The following is a 19,450-nucleotide window of genomic DNA, read 5'->3' on the forward strand; positions in this document are numbered from 1 at the left end:
CAGTCCTTTATTATTAATAAAAATATATAAACAAACAAATAAACTATACATAATTGGTATCGCCGCGTCCGTAACGGCCTGAACTACAAAATTATTTTGTTATTTATCCCGCACGGTGAACGCCGTAAAAAAAAATATTAATAAACCGTACCACAATCACAATTGTTTGGTCACTTCACCTCCCAAAAAATGGAATAAAAAGAGATCAAAAAGTCGCATGTACCTAAAAATGGTCCTGATGGAAAATACAGTTCGTTACGCAAAAAATAAGTCCTCGCACGGCTTTATTGATTGAAAAATAAAAACGTTCTGGCTCTTAGAATAAGGTAACACAAAAAGTGAATGATTGTTTACAAAACGTATTTTATTGTGCAAACGCCATAAGACATAAAAAAAAACTATAAACATCTGGTATCGCCGTGATCGTATTGCCCCGCAGAATAAAGTTAATATATCATTTATAGCGCACGGTGAACGCTGTAAAAAAAAAAGTATACAAAAACAATAGTAGAATTGCTGTTTATTAGTCACCACGCCACCTAAAAATGGAATAAAAACTGATCAAAAAGCCGCATGCACCCCATGAAAACTACAATGGATTCCTCAAGGGGTCTAGTTTCCAAATTGGGGTCACTTTTGGGGGGTTTCCAATGTTTTGGCACCACAAGACCTCTTCAAACCGGACATGGTGCCTAATAAAAAAGAGGGCTCAAAATCCGCTAGGTGCTCCTTTGCTTCGGAGGCCGGTGCTTCAGTCCATTACCGCACTAGGGCCACATGTGGGATATTTCTCAAAACTGCAGAATCTGGGTAATAAGTATTGAGTTGCGTTTCTCTGATAAATCCTTTTGTGTTATAAAAAAAATGGTATAAAAAGAGTAAATTTCACCTCTACTTTGCTCTAAATTTCTGTGAAACACCTAAAGGGTTCATAAACTTTCTAAATGCTGTTGTGAATACTTTGAGGGGTCTAGTTTCTAAAATGGGGTGTTTGATAGGGGTTTCTAATATATGGGCCCCTCAAAGCAACTTCAGAAATGAACTGGAACCTAAAAAAATAAATAAATGAGGCAATACTTAGCTTCTTACATTATACTGATAATGAGCCGTGCCCACCCCGAGATGACCCCAGTTTTGACCGTTTGTATAAACGGAGACCCCTATTAGACCGTTCCAGTGCCCGGTTTTCCCAAGCATACACCCCCGAGAAGTGTTTTTCTATTGATGAGTCCCTGGTACATTTTAAAGGGAGGGTTCAATTCCGCCAGTACCTGCCAGGTAAGAGGGCAAGGTATGGCGTGAAGATGTATAAGCTGTGCGAGAGTGCATCAGGGTATACCTACAGGTTTAGGATATATGAAGGAAAGGCCACCCCCAAACCAGACTGCATCCTGGACTACAATAGGTACATGGGAGGGATGGACTTGTCAAATCAAGTCCTGAAGCCCTACAGCGCCATGCGGTGTGGTATAAGAAGCTGGCCGGGCACATCATACAGATGGCTTTGTACAATGCGTATGTGCTACGTCGATGTGCAGGCCAGAGGGGAACTTTCCTGGAATTTCAAGATCTAATCTTTAGGGACCAGGAAGGGGGGGCACCCAGTACTTCTGGAAGCGAGGCCACACGCATCGTACCAGGGCAACACTTTCCAGGAGAAGGTCCCCAAACCGGTGGAAAGGGAAAGAGTCAAAAGAGGTGCAGAGTCTGCTATAAGAGGGGGATAAGGAAGAACACAATATACCAATGTGACACGTGTCCCGAAAAACCAGGGCTCTGTATAAAAGATTGTTTTAAAATGTATCATACATCCCTTGATTTTTAATTTACCCTGATGCACTCCGCACAGCTTACCCCCCTCATCTTTCCCTTCTGAGCCCTGCCGTATGCCCAGGCAGCTGATAACAGCCACATGTAGGGTATTGTCGTACCCAGGAGAACCCACATTACAATTTAAGGGGTGTATATCTCCGGTGGCGCATGCTGGGCACACTATATTGGACACTGAAATGGCATATACATATATAAAATTGCAAATCTCACACTGCACCATCTGCTGCGCATTATCTTTTACACAGTACCTGTGGGGTCAAAATGCTCACTACACCTCTAGATGAATGTCTTAAGGGGTGTAGTTTTTAAAATGGGGTCACTTCTCGGGGGTTTCAACTGTACTGGTACCTCAGGGGCTTCTGCACACATGACTTAGCACCAGAAAAGCTCCAGTAGGCCAAATGGTGGTCCTTTCCTTCTGAGCCCTCCCATGGGCCCAAAGGGCAGTTTATCACCACAAATGGGGTATTGCCGCACTAAGGACAAATTGGGCAACAAAATGGGGTATGTTGTTCCTTGTGAAAATAAGAAATTTTGATCAAAAATGACATCTTATTGGAAAAAATATCATTTTTTTCATTTCACAGCCCAATTCAAATAGGTGCTGTGAAAAACCTGTGCGGTCAAAATGATAACAAAAACCATAAATGAATTCCTTGAGGGGTGTAGTTTCCAAAATGGGGTCACTTCTGGTGGGTTTCCATTGCTTTGATACCTCTGGGGCTCTGCAAATGCGACATGGCACCCGAAAACCAATCCAGCAAAATCTGGACTCCAACAAACACATAGCGCTCCTTTCCTTCTGAGCCCTCCCATGGGCCCAAACGGCAGTTTATCACCACAAATGGGGTATTGCCGCACTAAGGACAAATTGGGCAACAAAATGGGGTATGTTGTTCCCTGTGAAAATAAGAAAATTTGATCAAAAATGACATTTTATTGGAAAAAATATCATTTTTTTCATTTCACAGCCCAATTCAAATAGGTGCTGTGAAAAAACTGTGCGGTCAAAATGATAACAAAAACCATAAATGAATTCCTTGAGGGGTGTAATTTCCAAAATGGGGTCACTTCTGGTGGGTTTCCATTGTTTTGATACCTCAACGCCTCTTCAAACCTGGCATGCTGCCTAAAATATATTCTAATAAAAAAGAGGCCTCAAAATGCACTAGGTGCTTCTTTGCTTCTAGGGCTTGTGTTTTAGTCCACGAGCGCAGTAGGGCCACATGTGGGACATTTCTAAAAACTGCAGAATCTGGACAATACATATTTAGTAGTGTTTCTCTGGTAAAACCTTCTCTGTTACTAAAAAAAAATTGAATAAAATTGAAATTCAGCAGAAAAAATGAAATTTGCAAATTTCATTTCCACTTTGCTTTAATTCCTGTGAAATGCCTGAAGGGTTAAAAAACTTTCTATATGCTGTTTTGAATACTTTGAGGAGTCTAGTTTTTAAAATGGGGTGTTTTATGGGGGTTTCTAATACATAGGCCCCTCAAATCCACTTCAGAACTGAACTGGCACCTTCAAAAAAAGGCTTTTGCAATTTTCTTAAGAATATGAGAAATTGCTGTTTATGTTCTAAGCCTTGTAACGTCCAAGAAAAATAAAATAATGTTCAAAAAACGATGCCAATCTAAAGTAGACATATGGGAAATGTGAACTAGTAACTATTTTGGGTGGTATAACCGTCTGTTTTACAAGCAGATGCATTTAAATTCTGAAAAATGCTATTTTTTGTAAATTTTCTCTAAATTTTGCAATTTTTCACAAATAAAGACTGAATATATCGACCAAATTTTACCACGAACATGAAGCCCAAAGTGTCACGAGAAAACAATCTCAGAATCGCTTGGATAGGTTTAAGCATTCCGACGTTATTACCACATAAAGTGAAATATGTCAGATTTGAAAAATGGGCTCTGAGCCTTAAGGCCCAAACTAGGCTGCGTCCTTAAGGGGTTAACCAAGCTATTTGCCTTGTCCTGCTCACCCATGTCTTCACCCTCCAGATCTACCCCACTAACTGTGGGCTCAGTGAGCAGCATGCTCTGCTCAAGATTGTCTAAATCGCCCTCAGTGTTGCATTTTGCTCCTCCAGATCTTTAATGCGAGCTTCCAGGTGAATAACATGTTCACATCTGCCACCGAGGTATTCACCCTGGAACTCCGGCTCCAGTCGTGCATACATATGGCAAACTGTGCACTGAAGAAAACCTCCAATCTTGCTATCCATTATCCCAGTTACAAAAAACTGTGAACAATTGAAAAAGTAAAAGGAAAGAAGAGTACTTACAGGGACTTTATCTCCTCTTTTCAACTCTGGTTTATTTTACAAGCCACTTAGTCCACCAAGCTCAAAGAGAACAAGCTCCATATAATCAGAGGACATGAGTCCCACAGGTTCTGAACGAAAGCTTTGGGTTCAATGCCTTCCTGTAGAGCCTCTTTTAGAAAAAATCGGGTTGGGGCGTTTTGGTTTATTCTGTAGTTTTATTATATTGATTTTAATTGCCTGTTATTTTCTATCGCAGAATAACATACTTCTATAGCAGAGGCATAGCTAGGTTCTCCTGCACCCGGGGCAAAGATTCAGATTGGCACCCCCCCACAACTTATTTCCCGACATCTCCTTCCCCGTCGCCATGTTTGCTTTCTCTAACAACCAATGAGGTGTCATTTTTTTTTCCACAATTTTTTTCATGTAACTTTAGCATAAAAGCATTTTACAAGTGATATAGCTATATAAGGGAGTTCATTTCAAAATAAATTAAAACAAAATAAATGAAAGAGGCCACAAAGCCCCCCCTCGTAGTTAACTCCACACAGCCCTCCTGTTCTAGATAGCGCCACACAGCCCCCCTTGTAGATAGCACCACACAGCCCTCCTTGTAGATAGCGCCACACACAACCCCTCTCTTGTAGATAGTGCCACACATATCCCCCCTTGTAGATAGCGCCACACACAGCCCCCTTGTAGATAGCGCCACACACATCCCCGCTCTTGTAGATAGTGCCACACACATCCCCCTTGTAGATAGCACCACACACAGCCCCCGCTTGTAGATACCGCCACACACAGCCCCCCTTGTAGATAGTGCCACACACATCCCCCTTGTAGATAGCGCCACACACAGCCCCCTTGTAGACAGTGCCACACACAGCCCCTCTCTTGTAGATAGCGCCACACACAGCCCCTCTCTTGTAGATAGTGCCACACACATTCCCCCTTGTAGATAGCGCCACACCCCCCCCCTTGTAGATAGTGCCACACACAGCCCCTCTCTTGTAGATAGTGCCACACACAGCCCATCTCTTGTAGATAGTGCCACACACAGCCCCTCTCTTGTAGATAGTGCCACACACATCCCCCCTTGTAAATAGTGAAACACAGCCCCCTTTTAGATAGTGCCACACACAGCCCACTTCCCCCCTTGTAGATAGCGGAACACTCCACCCCTTGTAAATAGAAGCACACACCCCCCCTTGTAAATAGTGCCACACACATCCCGCTGCCCCTTTGTAAATAGCGCCACACTCCCCCCTTGTAAATAGCAACACATTCCCCCCTTTTTAAATAGCGCCACACTCCCCCCTTGTACTTAGCTCCACACTGTAAACAGAGCGGTGAGCGGTAGCCTACCGCTACCACTCTCCGCTCTGCCTTATGTGACTTACCGGAGGAGCCAAGGAGGTCATGCGGCGCAGGCAGCGACGGAGTTCCTTCTGACTACGGTCGGTGACAGCCAGGACTGGCCTTAGGTTGGATGGCGCCCTGTGCGGGACTCTCTATTGCCGCACCCCACACAAATCAAAAATTAACCATATATAGACACGCACATACTGGAACATATATACTGTACATAAATAAAGAGAGATATTTAGACATACAGGCAAATATACATACACACATCTGGAATATATACATACAGGTAAATATATAAATGTAGAGACACATATACACACACACACACACACACACACCGGCAGATAAATACACAGACAGGAACATATACAAATACATAAAAGGCACAAATATACAAGCAAAAAGACACATTCACAAACAGACCCATATATACCCAGTACAGATAACACAGTGTTAACTCCCTGAGTACAGATAATGTAGTAGTGTTACCTGCAGTCCTATGTAACACCACAAATAACACAGTGATAACTCTCTGAGTACAGATAATGTAGTAGATGTTACCTGCAGTCCTATGTAACACCACAGATAACACAGTGATAACTCTCTGAGTACAGATAATGTAGTAGATGTTACCTGCAGTCCTAAGTAATACCACAGATAACACAGTTATGACTGTCCGAGTACAGATAATGTAGTAGATGTTACCTTCAGTCCTACGTAAAACCACAGATAACACAGTGATAACTCAGAGTACAGATAATGTAGTAGTGTTACCTGCAGTCCTATATAACACCACAGATAACACAGTGATAACTCTCTGAGTACAGATAATATAGTAGTGTTACCCGCAGTCCTATGTAACACCACAGATAACACAGTGATAACTCTCTGAGTACAGATGATGCAGTAGGGTTACCTGCAGTCCTATGTGACACCGCAGATAACACAGTGATAACTCTCTGAGTACAGATAATGTAGTAGATGTAAGAGACATAAACACATGCAGAGACACACACACACACACACACACACACACACACACACACACACACACACACTGTAACATATACACATACAAACACAGAGACACATACTGTATACACACAGAGACACACAATGTATACACAGAGACACACACTGCATACACATATACTGTATACACACAGAGACACACACTGTATACACAGAGACACTCACCATGTATCCTTGCTGACAGGATCACAGGTCAGGACGGGCTGTGGGCCGAGCTTCCTCCTCTGCTTCTCGGCTGTTATTTACTACGTGTGTGTAACAGCAGAGCACAGAGTAGAGGCAGAGCCCAGTGGTGCCCCCTACATGCTGGAAGGGTGCAGCATGGGAGTGGACCAGTCCAGTCACCTGACTTGAGTCATCTGACCTCATGTCACTAACGTGAGGTCAGGTGACTGGACTGGAGCACTACCTAGCCGTCACAGACCGCAGTCAGAACGCTGCTGCATGATTTCCTGGCTCTTCCTAAAGCTGCTGCAGGTGTCCGACATACAGGGCGCCTATCAGCAGCGATCAACTGATCTGCAGCACCCCCTTCCCTACCACCTAGTTGCGCCCGGAGTACATGCCCCGCCTGCACCCCCTAGCTACGCCCCTGTCTATAGTTCTAATATTGTGTTTCGGGGCGAACCAGCTGACCATGATAAACCGGGACGATTTATGAGTTCATGAAACTACCAAGAATGAACATGCTCACATAAAGACCTCTTCCTGCAGGAAACATAAGTACTAAAGACATTCTATTTTGAACAGGGTACTGTCCATATAGATAGAAGATTGGTAGTTGGACAATCTAAATGGGCAGATCCTAGGGGGCCATTTTTGTCTTTTTTAATGGGGATGTTTAGCGGTTATATACCCTTTTTTTAACCATGTATTTCAGATTTTTATAAATTTAGTATGATATACTGTTATTGTATATATCTTGATATATTTTCTTAACAAAGATTGCTTACTGCACTTCCATAATTTTTTGTGGTTTATTCACATTGTGACACGTTTTGTATGTGAATATTTCATTTTTGCACCATTGCGCACTATGACACTCACCCATGTAACACACCTTTAAGTCAGTTCAGGGTTGCAGTAATAAATGATTTATTTGTTTTGTCACCGTCCCACACTCTCAACAACTTCAAGACTTTTGTCTCATCACCTAGTCCAAATCCCAGTTATTTGACTTTCGCACCCTTCAGGCATGACCTTGGCATTACACCGTCCTTTCTTAAGAACAATTTCCCTATACAGTACTTTTCTCCCACCATAATCCACATACAGCCACTACACTGGGATCCCACCTACCCTTCCAATCATACTAACAAACTCCATTAATCTCACCTTATTATAGTCTCAGAGGCAGGCAGAGCAAGTGTGGTGCGCATGTCCTTTTTCTTTTTGTCCACGGTACCTTGGAGCTGCAACGGTGTGGGGTGAATCTGCCTCCAATGCCGGTTGAGATGTGTCTCTATGGCAGCAGAATCCGGTTTATACCCCCCCCCCCAGACAGCCACCCTCTGTGTTACCCAAAGTGGAAAATACACATGGGATATGGAGCTCTGCATCAGAAAAATACAGCTCAGACCACTATGAAGATATAATAAGTCATTAATGAGCGCAGAATTTTGAACCAATTTTGAATTTTAAAAAAACCAACAAAAAATGGTATTCCAGGGCGGACATTCACTTTAAGCTGCTCTTAAGAAAATATAAGCTGTGCAACGATTAACTGCCAAATGATGCCCACTGTGTTTCAATTCCTCACAGTTATCTTGATCACTGCAGCAACTTTGGAACAAATCTACCATGTGTAAACATATTCCTACAGCTTATCAAAAGTTCTCTTGTGACAAGCCATGCATCTCTTTCAGTTGGACATTATCAGAATGGACTGCCTTTGAATGTAGACAAGAATGTTTCTGCTCAATGGGATCTCATGCAATATAGTATGTAATTAAACAAACACACATTTTTATTAAAAGAAATGTGCCAGGAAATGTGCATTAAAAAAATGCTGCAAGTAACGTGCTACATATTTATGAAACACTTTTTTAGCCTTGTTGTTTAACATGCACAACATATTTGAAAAAAAAAGACGCACAAAAGGGACATGATTAAACAGCTTGTGAAAGTTTTGCCAAATGACTGAAATACATGTATGATAGCAATGAGCTAGTGTAAAGATGTAGCCATCTTTATCTGGACTTTAACGCATTAAATACACAGTGGCAAGAAACATTTACTTGACTTTTTTAATGGCTTTTCAAAGGTTTTTTTTTTTGTGTGATATCATGCTGCAACAAGTTATCAGAGTCCAGATAACCATGGCTACATCTGTAAGTATGCCATTCCTACAATACCGTTGATGAATGTGCCACATTGTATATTAGAAACTTGTAGAACTTTACAGTATAAAATGTACCAGAAATGTACCAGAATAAAAAATGATCACTTATCCACAGGATAGGTGATAATTTTTTGATCGCTGGGGCCTCCACTGCTCGAACACCCAATGATTGCCAAACAGGGGTCCCAAACCCCCTGTTCCACCTCACTGCTTAACCTAAGGACATTGAATGGAGCGTCTGTTTCCGTCATTCCCATAGTCATTGAATGGAGCAGGGAGCACATACTCGACCGTCACTCCATTGAAGCTCCTTCTCAATGCAGGACCACCGTTCTCATGGTCAGTGGAGGTCCTAGTGGTGGAGCCCTCCGCGATCAGACAATTATAATCTGTGTATAGGTGATCATTTTTTAATCTGGGACCCCTTTAAGCTTTATTGACATTAAAATTAAAAACACCTGCTCTGCTCGAATATGAGAGAATAAGGATTGTAATTTACCAGGTAGTGGACCTCTGGTTTACTATGGGATTTGCCCATTTACACAGAATAATGTTTCAAACCACCGACAAACAGTGGTTTGAAATATCATTTTGTGTATCTGATGGATATTTCTATTATAACAATCATTAGGTAGCAGTGGGAAGCATCAATGTTGCCTAATGATGGCTCAGGAGTAGTGCGCTTCATAGGCATATTTATTGTGGTTGTAAATGGTAATCCATTTAGATAGACTACAAATAATATGTGCATTGTTTCTTTGATATGTTATTTGATTTATATTTGGCAATTATCGTTATAATCCTTCAGAAACAAACAAATCATAAAGATAATTACCCATTTTAAATGGGCCATTAACAGTTACAGAATAATTTACTGAGATATACTGTAGGACACTTTACTGACACCAGGATTACAGCCCAAATATTTTCACTGAGCTTGAACATTAAGAAGTAAGTTAGTAGTATAACTTGTCTTTTTTTTGTTATAGATTTATATCAGAGACTGATTTATGTTGGACAGTTCAAAGTTTCCTTCATTCCGTGCAAAGCCATGGTGATCATGTTCCTTCATATGTAGTTAGAGCCGTGCTTTATCTTTTGGCACGTAGTCAAGACAAATGTGAGGCTCTGAATGTGGTAAGTTTCCTCAAAATAATTTTTCAAGAAATATGCTCGACCAATATTGTGCCATAACATGTATAACTTGAGCTGTGTTTTAAAATGATTATTATTAAAAAAAAAAAAAAAAAAGCATATGCTTAGACCAACTTCACACTTTTGATACAAGTTTCATACAGTTATTTATTGTAGCCAAACTCAGAATGGAACACACAAAAAGGAGCCTCATAAAACTTTCTCCCTTTAGAAATTCCATGGCACAGATTTGTCCAGCAACTGCAATGTGTGCTTTAGATTATGCTGAGGAGAGGTTATAGAGGTTACATAGTTACATAGTTACATAGTTAGTACAGCTGAAAAAAGACACATTTCCATCAAGTTCAACCATGGGACGGGAAAAGGGAAGGAAAAAAATTCTACACATAGGAGCTAATACTTTTTTGTTCTAGGAAATTATCTAACCCTTTTTTAAAGCCATCTACTGTCCCTGCTGTGATCAGCTCCTGCAGTAGGCTATTCCATAGATTCACAGTTCTCACAGTAAAGAAGGCTTGTCGCCTCTGCAGGTTGAACCTTTTTTTCTCCAGACGGAGGGAGTGCCCCCTTGTTTTTTGAGGGGGTTTTACATGGAACAGGATTTCACCATATTTTTTTTATGTGCCTTTAATATATTTATAGAAATTAATCATGTCCCCCCTTAGTCGTCTTTTCTCAAGGCTAAATAGGTTTAATTATTTTAATCTTTCCTCATAACTTAAATTCTCCATGCCCCTAATTAGCTTCGTTGCTCTTTTTTGTATTTTTCCCAACTCCAGGGCATCCTTTATATGAACTGGAGCAAAAAACTGAACTGCATATTCTAGATGAGGCCTCACTAATGCTTTGTAAAGTGGCAATATTACATCCCTGTCCCGCGATTCCATGCCTCTTTTAATACACGACAATATCCTGCTGGCCTTTGAAGCAGCTGATTGACATTGCATGCTGTATTGCTGTTATTTAGTTTATGATCTACAAATACACCCAGATCCTTCTCAACAAGTGAATCCGCCAGTGTAGCTCCCCCTAGGACATATGATGCATGCAGGTTGTTGGTATCCAGATGCATAACTTTACATTTATCTATATTAAACTTCATCTGCCAAGTGGATGCCCAAACACTTAGTTTGTTTAAATCTGCTTGCAATTCACGAACATCTTCCATAGACTGAACTATATTACATAGCTTGGTGCCATCCTCTATATCATTAATAAATAAGTTAAATAATAGTGGACCCAGCACTGAACCCTGGGTACACCACTTATTACCGGGGACCATTCAGAGTAGGAATCATTGACCACAACTCTCTGGATATGGTCCTTGAGCCAATTCTCAATCCAATTAAAAACTATATTTTCTAAACCTATAGTCCTTAATTTACCCATTAGGCGTCTATGGGGGACAGTGTCAAATGCCTTTGCAAAGTCCAAAAACACTAAATCCACAGCGGCCCCTCTGTCTAGGCTTCTGCTCACCTCTTCATAAAAACAGATTAGGTTAGTTTGACAACTTCTGTCCTTAGTAAAACTTTTCTGGCTGTCCCTTATAATACTATTTTTTGTCACATAATCCTGTATATAGTCCCTCAATAGCCCCTCAAACATTTTCCCCACGATGGATGTTAAGCTTACTGGTCTATAATTACCCGGGGAAGACCTAGAGCCCTTTTTGAAAATAGGCACCACATTTGCCCTGCGCCAGTCCCTTGGCACTATACCAGTCACTAGAGATTCTCTAAATATTATGAAAAGGGGGACAGAAATAACTGAACTAAGCTCTTTAAGAATTCTAGGGTGTAACCCATCTGGTCCCGGGGCCTTGTGCACATTTATTTTATTTCATTTAGCTTGGACCATATCTACATTCATCCAATTCAGTATATCAACTGATATATTAACAGCACTGGCACTGGCTACATCAGCTGCTCTTTCTTCAGTTGTATATACAGAGCTAAAGAACCCATTTAGTAACTCTGCCTTCTCTTGATCCCCTGTGACCAACACCCCATTACCATTATCTTAGGGTCCTACATGTTCAGACCTTGGCTTTTTAGCATTTATATACTTGAAGATTTTTTGGGGATTTGTTTTACTATCCTTGGCCACCTGCCTTTCATTTTGTATTTTTGCTAATTTTATTACATTTTTACAGATTTTATTAAGCTCTTTATATTTTACAAAGGCTGCAGATGTACCCTCAGATTTGTATTTTTTAAATGCCCTTTTTTTGTCATGTATTGCCCCTTTCACAGAAGGTGTAAGCCATGTGGGATTTAATTTTAATACTTGTTACCTGTAGGAATAAATTTTGCACTATAATTACCCAAAGTAGATTTGAAAATCTCCCATTTATCATTTGTCCCATTATTTGACATTAGTTCTTCCCAGTCTATATCCTGAATTGCAGCCTTTATCCTGGGGAAATTGGCTTTCTTAAAATTAAATGTTTTTGCCCTCCCAGCCTGCGTTTGTTTTTTACAGTATAGGTAAAATTTAACTATATTGTGATCACTGTTACCGAGGTTTTCACGAACATTGACGTTCCCAACAAGCTCTGCATTATTAGAAATGACCAGATCCAACAGAGCTTCACCTCTAGTCGGGTCTTTCACAAACTGGCCCAGAAAATTTTCCTGCAACAGGTTGAGGAAATGTCTCCCCTTTGCAGTTGAAGCTGAACCATGACACCAATTAATATCCCGGAAATTTAAATCTCCCATTATCACTACAGTACCCGCCTGTGCAGCCCGCTCCATCTGTTTATATAGCTGACCTTCCATCTCCTCAGTTATATTGGGGGGTCTATAGATTACACTAAAAGTAATTTTTTCAGTGTTTACCTCCCTTTCTAGTTCCACCCACATGGTTTCAACCTAGTCAGAGTATTCACCCACTATTGTCTCTTTCACACTCACCTTCGTATCATTTCTCACATACAGACATACACCGCCTTTCCTATTTGTCCTGTCTTTCCGAAACAGTGTAAAACCCTGTAGACGTATACAGTATTAAACAAAAACATATAGTAACTCACAACACAGAATGGGAGATTTACTAATTGTTTTCATTCGCCAATCTTGAGCAGAGGAGCGTTTGAGTAAAAATGTATTAAGAGGCACACTATGTACTGCCCCCATTATACTGTATGGGGGCATTATACTGTATGGGGGCACTATAGGGCATTATACTGTGTGAAGAGCAGCCATGAGGGTATTACACTGTGTGGGGGCATTATACGGTGTGGATGCAGCTATGGGGCATTATACAGCATGGGGACATTATACTGTGTAGGCATTATACTATTCTTATACTGTGGGGGCATTATGCTGTTTGGGAGGCACTATGGGGGCATTATACTGTGTGGGGTGCATTATACTGCATGGGGCAGCTATGGGGGCATTATATTTTTTGGGGGGCATTATACTGTGTAGGGGGCACTATGAGGCATTATACTGTGTGGGGGCCACTATGGGGCATTGTATTGTGTGGGGGCCACTATGAAGGCATTATACTGTGTGGAGGCCACTATGGGGGCGTTATAATGTGTGTGGGGGCTCTATGGGAGCATTATACTGTGGGGAGGAACTATGGGAGTATGATACTGTGTGGGCTGAGCTGGGTGTGTATGGGCGGGGACTTGGCGAAGTTAGAGATGTGGCTTAAAAAGTAAAAATTTGCCGCATCAGTTGTCTCTCTGCAATTTTTGAAAGTTGTGAGGTACGCCTATAGGAGGCAGAGCTTAATAGGAGCCAGTAAAAATACAATTTACTGCAATACATATGTATTGTAGTATACTGTGAAAGCGATCCACCGATCACTAGTTCAAGGCCCCTAGGGTGACTAATAAAAAAAAAATTGAAGAATCTGTTAAACAAAGTTTTGTTTTATATACAAATAAAAATATTAAAACATAATGAGTTCACTAAAAGTCCGAACTATTGAAATACATTATTTAATCCACAGGGTGAAAAAAAATAAAAATACTAGAATTGCTGTTTCTTTGTCATTTCTCTCTCACAAAAAAATGGAATAAAAAGTGATCAAAAAGTTGTATGTAGGGGCGTGGCTTGGCAGCTGAACTTAATGGCCGCTTGATACCTTAGCTCCGGCACCTAACATCTCTAATTAGCAACTTAGAACCGAAGAACGAGAGAGAAATACACACACAGACCGTACCTAGGGTGTGGAGATGCCGAGGAGACGAAAACCGGTGTCTCCGATTCACCTACCTCCGAGCCACTGCATCGCTGTCTGCGGGGAACCGCTGAAGAATCGCTGCCAAGACGGAGCAGGTCTGTGCCATCGCCGGGGGTTAGCTCACCTTCCAGGGAGAGGGTAGCGCTCACAGCAGCTGACAGTTCCGCGGCTTCTCTAAGAGAGCACAACTCCCCATACAGCTCTGCATCGCCACATGGGCCGGCTCTGTCGGCGCCATCTTCCCCATCTTCTAGAAGCCCTGTAGCACGAAGGGGGAGGACATATGACCCTGATATGACACAGGACATGGCGAAAGATACTAGCTTATCTGACTCTGAACCTGGATATGTTTTAGCCAATCTACCCTCATCTTCCAACCCGGTCACGGAATCTATGCTAAAAACCATGCTACAGGCACTTCACCAGTCACTGCATGCAGGCATGGCTGAGCTCATTACTCCCCTTGCAGCTTCTATGGCAGAAGTGGAACACAGAGTGCAACACGTAGAAACAAAAATGAGTGAAATCACCTCATCTCATAACACTCTTATTGATGCACACTATGACCTGGAAAACGACCTATCACAGGTTAAAGCAAAAATTGCAGATTTGGAAGACAGATCCCGTCGCAATAACCTCAAATTTAGGGGAATTTCGGAGGACATCACGCCAATAGATCTTAACCAATATGTCCAGGAATTCATTCAAGCCTTGCTGCCTACTTGTACTCCGCAGGATCTAATTATAGACCGAATACACCGTATACCCAAACCTAAGCACTTGGCAGATTCCATACCCCGAGATGTGCTAGCCAGGGTACATTTTTTCCACGTCAAAGAGGGATTTTTAAATGCCTCAAGAAAGGGAGTGGACATCCCGGCAAAGTTTAAGGAAATCTCAGTATATTCAGATCTATCTGTGGTGACCTTGCAACTATGCAGACAACTACACCGTATCACTTTGGCATTACGGGATAACGAAATTCACTACCGGTGGGGATTTCCGGTCCGTCTCATGGTCTCATATAAAAATTCGTCCCACATCATTAAATCCGTATCGGAAGGAGTTAATCTTCTGCGCCAATGGAACATTGCTGTTCCCCCACCCAAGTCGACAGCACAGGGATCTCCACACCGTATCAGAGAAGAATGGAGTACGGTTGAACATCGTAGACGACCTCCCCGCTGAGAGATGGGAAAGATGTCTGATCTGTCGTAATATGGATCTCCGTGCTATGTTCTTGGATTCTCTCTTGCTCTCACGGTTTTCATCAGCCACATTCGGTGCCGGATGGCGGTCATCGGGATTCGGTTTCGGATTAACTGTTCTACCCCTGACCCACGGGGCAACAACACAGTTTGTCCCCTCCTGGAATTTGTTTATATGTTGTTTTACCTTTGGTTTGTTAATTAGCTTTTCTTTATAATCTCACATCTGCTATCTATAATTCAGTATTTAATTAGGGCTTACAAATTTGCTTTATGTATGACAGGTTATGCTAGCGCTAAGGAGTCTCAATCTTGGAGAGAAACATGGAGCTCACTCCTAAATTTTTGCTGTCAGAAATTGGATCAGATATTAGCACGCCTCCATATTGAATAATGGTTATCTCATTTACCTCCCTGAATGTAAATGGTCTTAATAGCCCTCAAAAACGTGTGGAATGAAGCTAAAGCTAGGAAGTGTGATATATTGTGCATTCAAGAAACTCATCTCCTGAAAAAAGATGCTGACCGCATAAGGCATCACCTATTTCCTGATATTTACCAGTCACATTATTACAATAAATCCAGAGGCGTGCTGATAGCTGTGAAAAATACTGTAGCATTCCAACTGCTTCAGACACATATAGATCCGGATGGAAGATATGTCGTATTAACATGTTTACTTAACAATGTCAAATATACACTGGTGAATTTATATGCCCCTAATAGACACCAAACTAGGTTTTTTCATAAAATCTTTAGACTTATTGATAAATACAAAGAGGGAAAATTGCTCATATGTGGCGACTTTAACACAGTAATGGACACCTCACTTGATTCTACCTCCAATACTAGGCTCTCTCAGACCTCACTCTCTGATATGTGTTGGAACAGAGAATTGTATGATGTATGGCGCTTACAACATGGCTCTGAGGCGGACTTCTCTTTTTATTCACAACCTCACAATAGCTACTCGCGCATCGATATGTTCTTTGTAGATAGAGTTACTATTGTTGACCAAAGAATCACAGATACAAGACATTACGTGGTCAGATCACGTGGCCTTGACAATGACACTTGAGGAAAAACATAGTACTAATCAGTCTTACTTATGGCGATGTAACCCCTTTCTCTTATCCCACAGTAAATACAAGGGAGAACTTGAGCGAGATCTTAAGGAATATTTTCAAACTAATGATACCCCTGACATTACTATAGATACTCTTTGGAATGCCCATAAAGCGTTCATAAGGGGATCTTTGATTCGCCTAGGGCACATTGTTAAAAAGCAAAGACTGGCAAAGATTGCCTCGTTAACTGAAGATATTCATAAGGTAGACGTGCTAAACAGAGAAGCGCCGTCTCAGAGCTATGCAGAGCAAGTTTTCCGCCTTAGACAGGATCTACGTCAATGTTTACTGACAGAATATGAAAAATCTCTTAGAAAAATGAAAGCCAGATATTACTCGCAGAATAATAAAGCAGGTAAATTGCTAGCTGCTAGACTTAAAGCCCAAACTAGACGATCTAGAATCCCATACTTGATCGACTCTCACACTAAGAGAAAAATTATGCACCCCAAAGACATAGCGGATCAGTTTAAAGTATTCTACTCGTCTCTATATAATCTGAAAGATTCAATAGAAATTGCGGACTTCTTGAAACAAATCTCGCTTCCTAGATTGCCGAAATCCCAATTATCTGCCCTTAACGCCCCAATCTTGGAGACTGAGATATATGATATTGTTCGTGGGCTGCCGTTCGGTAAATCCCCTGGTCCGGACGGTCTGACCAACGCATACTACAAAACATTCCACACTATTTTGGCACCCTCTCTTACCAGGTTTTTCCAGACAGCTATGTCTTTGGGGTCGCTCCCCCGAGAAAATCAAATGGCCTTGGTTGTAACGATCCTTAAACCAGGGAAGTCTCCGGATGTCCCCCAAAATTTCAGGCCCATATCTCTGTTGAACACAGACATTAAGATGTATGCGAAGCTTTTAGCAAACAGACTAGCTCCTTTACTTCCTTCCCTGATTCAGGAGGACCAGGTAGGATTTGTTCAAGGTCGCCAAGCATCTGATAATACTAGAAGGGTAGTGGGATTACTACATCACATTAACAAACATAAAATACCATCTGTATTACTAGCTTTAGATGCTGAAAAGGCATTTGACCGTATTCACTGGTCCTATGCGTTTACAGTCCTGGATACTATGGGGTTTAAGGGATAGATTCTCACAGCAGTCCAAGCCTTATACTCCAACCCGTCTGCAAAAGTTTTCACTAATGGCGTGTTATCGGCTGACTTTCAAATTACTAACGGTACGAGACAGGGTTGCCCTCTATCTCCTCTTATATTTATACTAGTGATGGAACCCCTTGCCCAGATGCTTAGAGTACATGAACAAATACATGGCATACCGATAGGCTCCCGGATTCACACTATCTCATTATATGCAGATGACATTCTTCTGTCCTTATCGCAACCGGAGACTTCGCTGGCAGCGGTCTTAGATTGCATACAGTTATTTGGTAATATTTCCCTTTATAAACGTAATACCCAAAAATCCCAAATTCTACCCTTGTGTCTAACTCCGTCCACACTACACTTTCTGCAAAACAAATACCTCTTAGACTGGAGGTTGATAGACATCTCATACCTAGGGCTCCACCTGACTCCTCTACATAAATCTTTATATGTGGCTAACTATATACCGCTTCTTACAGACATTAAGAAGGAAGTGGACAGGTTACAAAAATGTGAGATCTCCTGGATAGGTAGAATTGCCTCCTTTAAAATGCTTTTATTACCGAAACTTTTGTACCTATTCCACACTCTTCCCATACATCTCCCCAATACATTTTTCCAGCAATCCCAGAAAATAATATCACAATACATATGGGCAAAACAGAAACTCAGAATTGCCTTTCATATACTTACCAGAGACAGGAAACTGGGAGGGATGGGGATTCCGAATATACATGGATATTACATAGCCACCTTGGTTGCCCAAGTTTCTTCTTGGTGGCATTTTGATAACACGACTCCTTCGGTGAACATTGAGGCCTCCTATATTTATCCAGCCTCACTGAAAGCGCTTTTATTTCTCCATCACTGGGACTTACCATGTAAGTTAGATATATCTCCGCTTACTTTGGCTGCCCTACATTGCTGGACATATTTGCATACACACTCCAAAAATCACCTTCCTATGCCAAAATCGTGTATACCCATAGATTTCTTTGAAGTGGTTATTCCAGACATGAATATTGCCGTATGGAAAAGCTGTGGTATGACGGATCTCTCCCAGCTCCTTGAGAATAACCAACTAGTAGATTTTTCTTATCTAAGATCCAAATACTCAGTGCCTGCAAGGGATCTATATAAATATTTTCAAATTCGACATTTTATAACTAGACACGGCAATCTGGACTCAGTGTGCAACCTTAAATTAGTGGGATGGATGAACAAGAGACTCAAGGGCCTTAAGTATATATATGAGCTAATTGACACTCAAGCCACCTTTGTAAAAACATATCCTATTAAAATGTGGGAAAGGGATCTGGGGACTAGCTTTACAGACAAAGAATGGCTCAAGGCTTTTAAACTCATGCATGTCTCCTTATCATGTTCATCCCAGGCAGAAGCTGCGATCAAATCTGCCCTACGGTGGTACTACACACTAGATCGTCTCCAACAAATGTTCCCTCATACTACTGCCCAATGTTGGAGAAACTATGCGTCTAAGGGTACGCTAATTCATGTCTTATGGGAGTGCCCTATTATTGGTAGCTACTGGAAGGGGGTTTTTGACCTCCTAAGAGAACTACTTGGGATTCGGATCCCCATGTCACCACAGGTAGCATTACTTTTCCTTCAGATGGACGAGATTCCTCCACAATCTCGGATCTCAATATGTAAAATATTGGTCATGGCTAAATTGGTCCTAACCCGATACTGGAAAACCCCCAGAACCCCACCCCTACCTGAGCTGGTTGCGCTGATCAACATGTCTTATGTATATGAGAGGATTA

At 41.5% G+C, this 19,450-nt stretch overlaps 1 protein-coding gene across 5 annotated transcripts in view; it reads left to right on the forward strand.

Annotated features, from left to right (window-relative positions):
* MEI1 (meiotic double-stranded break formation protein 1) overlaps positions 1–19,450 on the forward strand; it is a 957,414-nt gene that overhangs the window by 628,233 nt on the left and 309,731 nt on the right. For all 5 annotated transcript variants that reach the window (XM_075833602.1, XM_075833600.1, XM_075833605.1 and 2 more), the window contains one exon: positions 9,842–9,989. In XM_075833602.1, coding sequence (XP_075689717.1) covers positions 9,842–9,989 — 148 coding nt within the window. The remainder of the gene's footprint in view (positions 1–9,841; positions 9,990–19,450) is intronic.

This window comes from Rhinoderma darwinii, chromosome 7, assembly GCF_050947455.1.
Source record: "Rhinoderma darwinii isolate aRhiDar2 chromosome 7, aRhiDar2.hap1, whole genome shotgun sequence".
NCBI classification, from domain to species: Eukaryota; Metazoa; Chordata; class Amphibia; order Anura; family Rhinodermatidae; genus Rhinoderma; species Rhinoderma darwinii.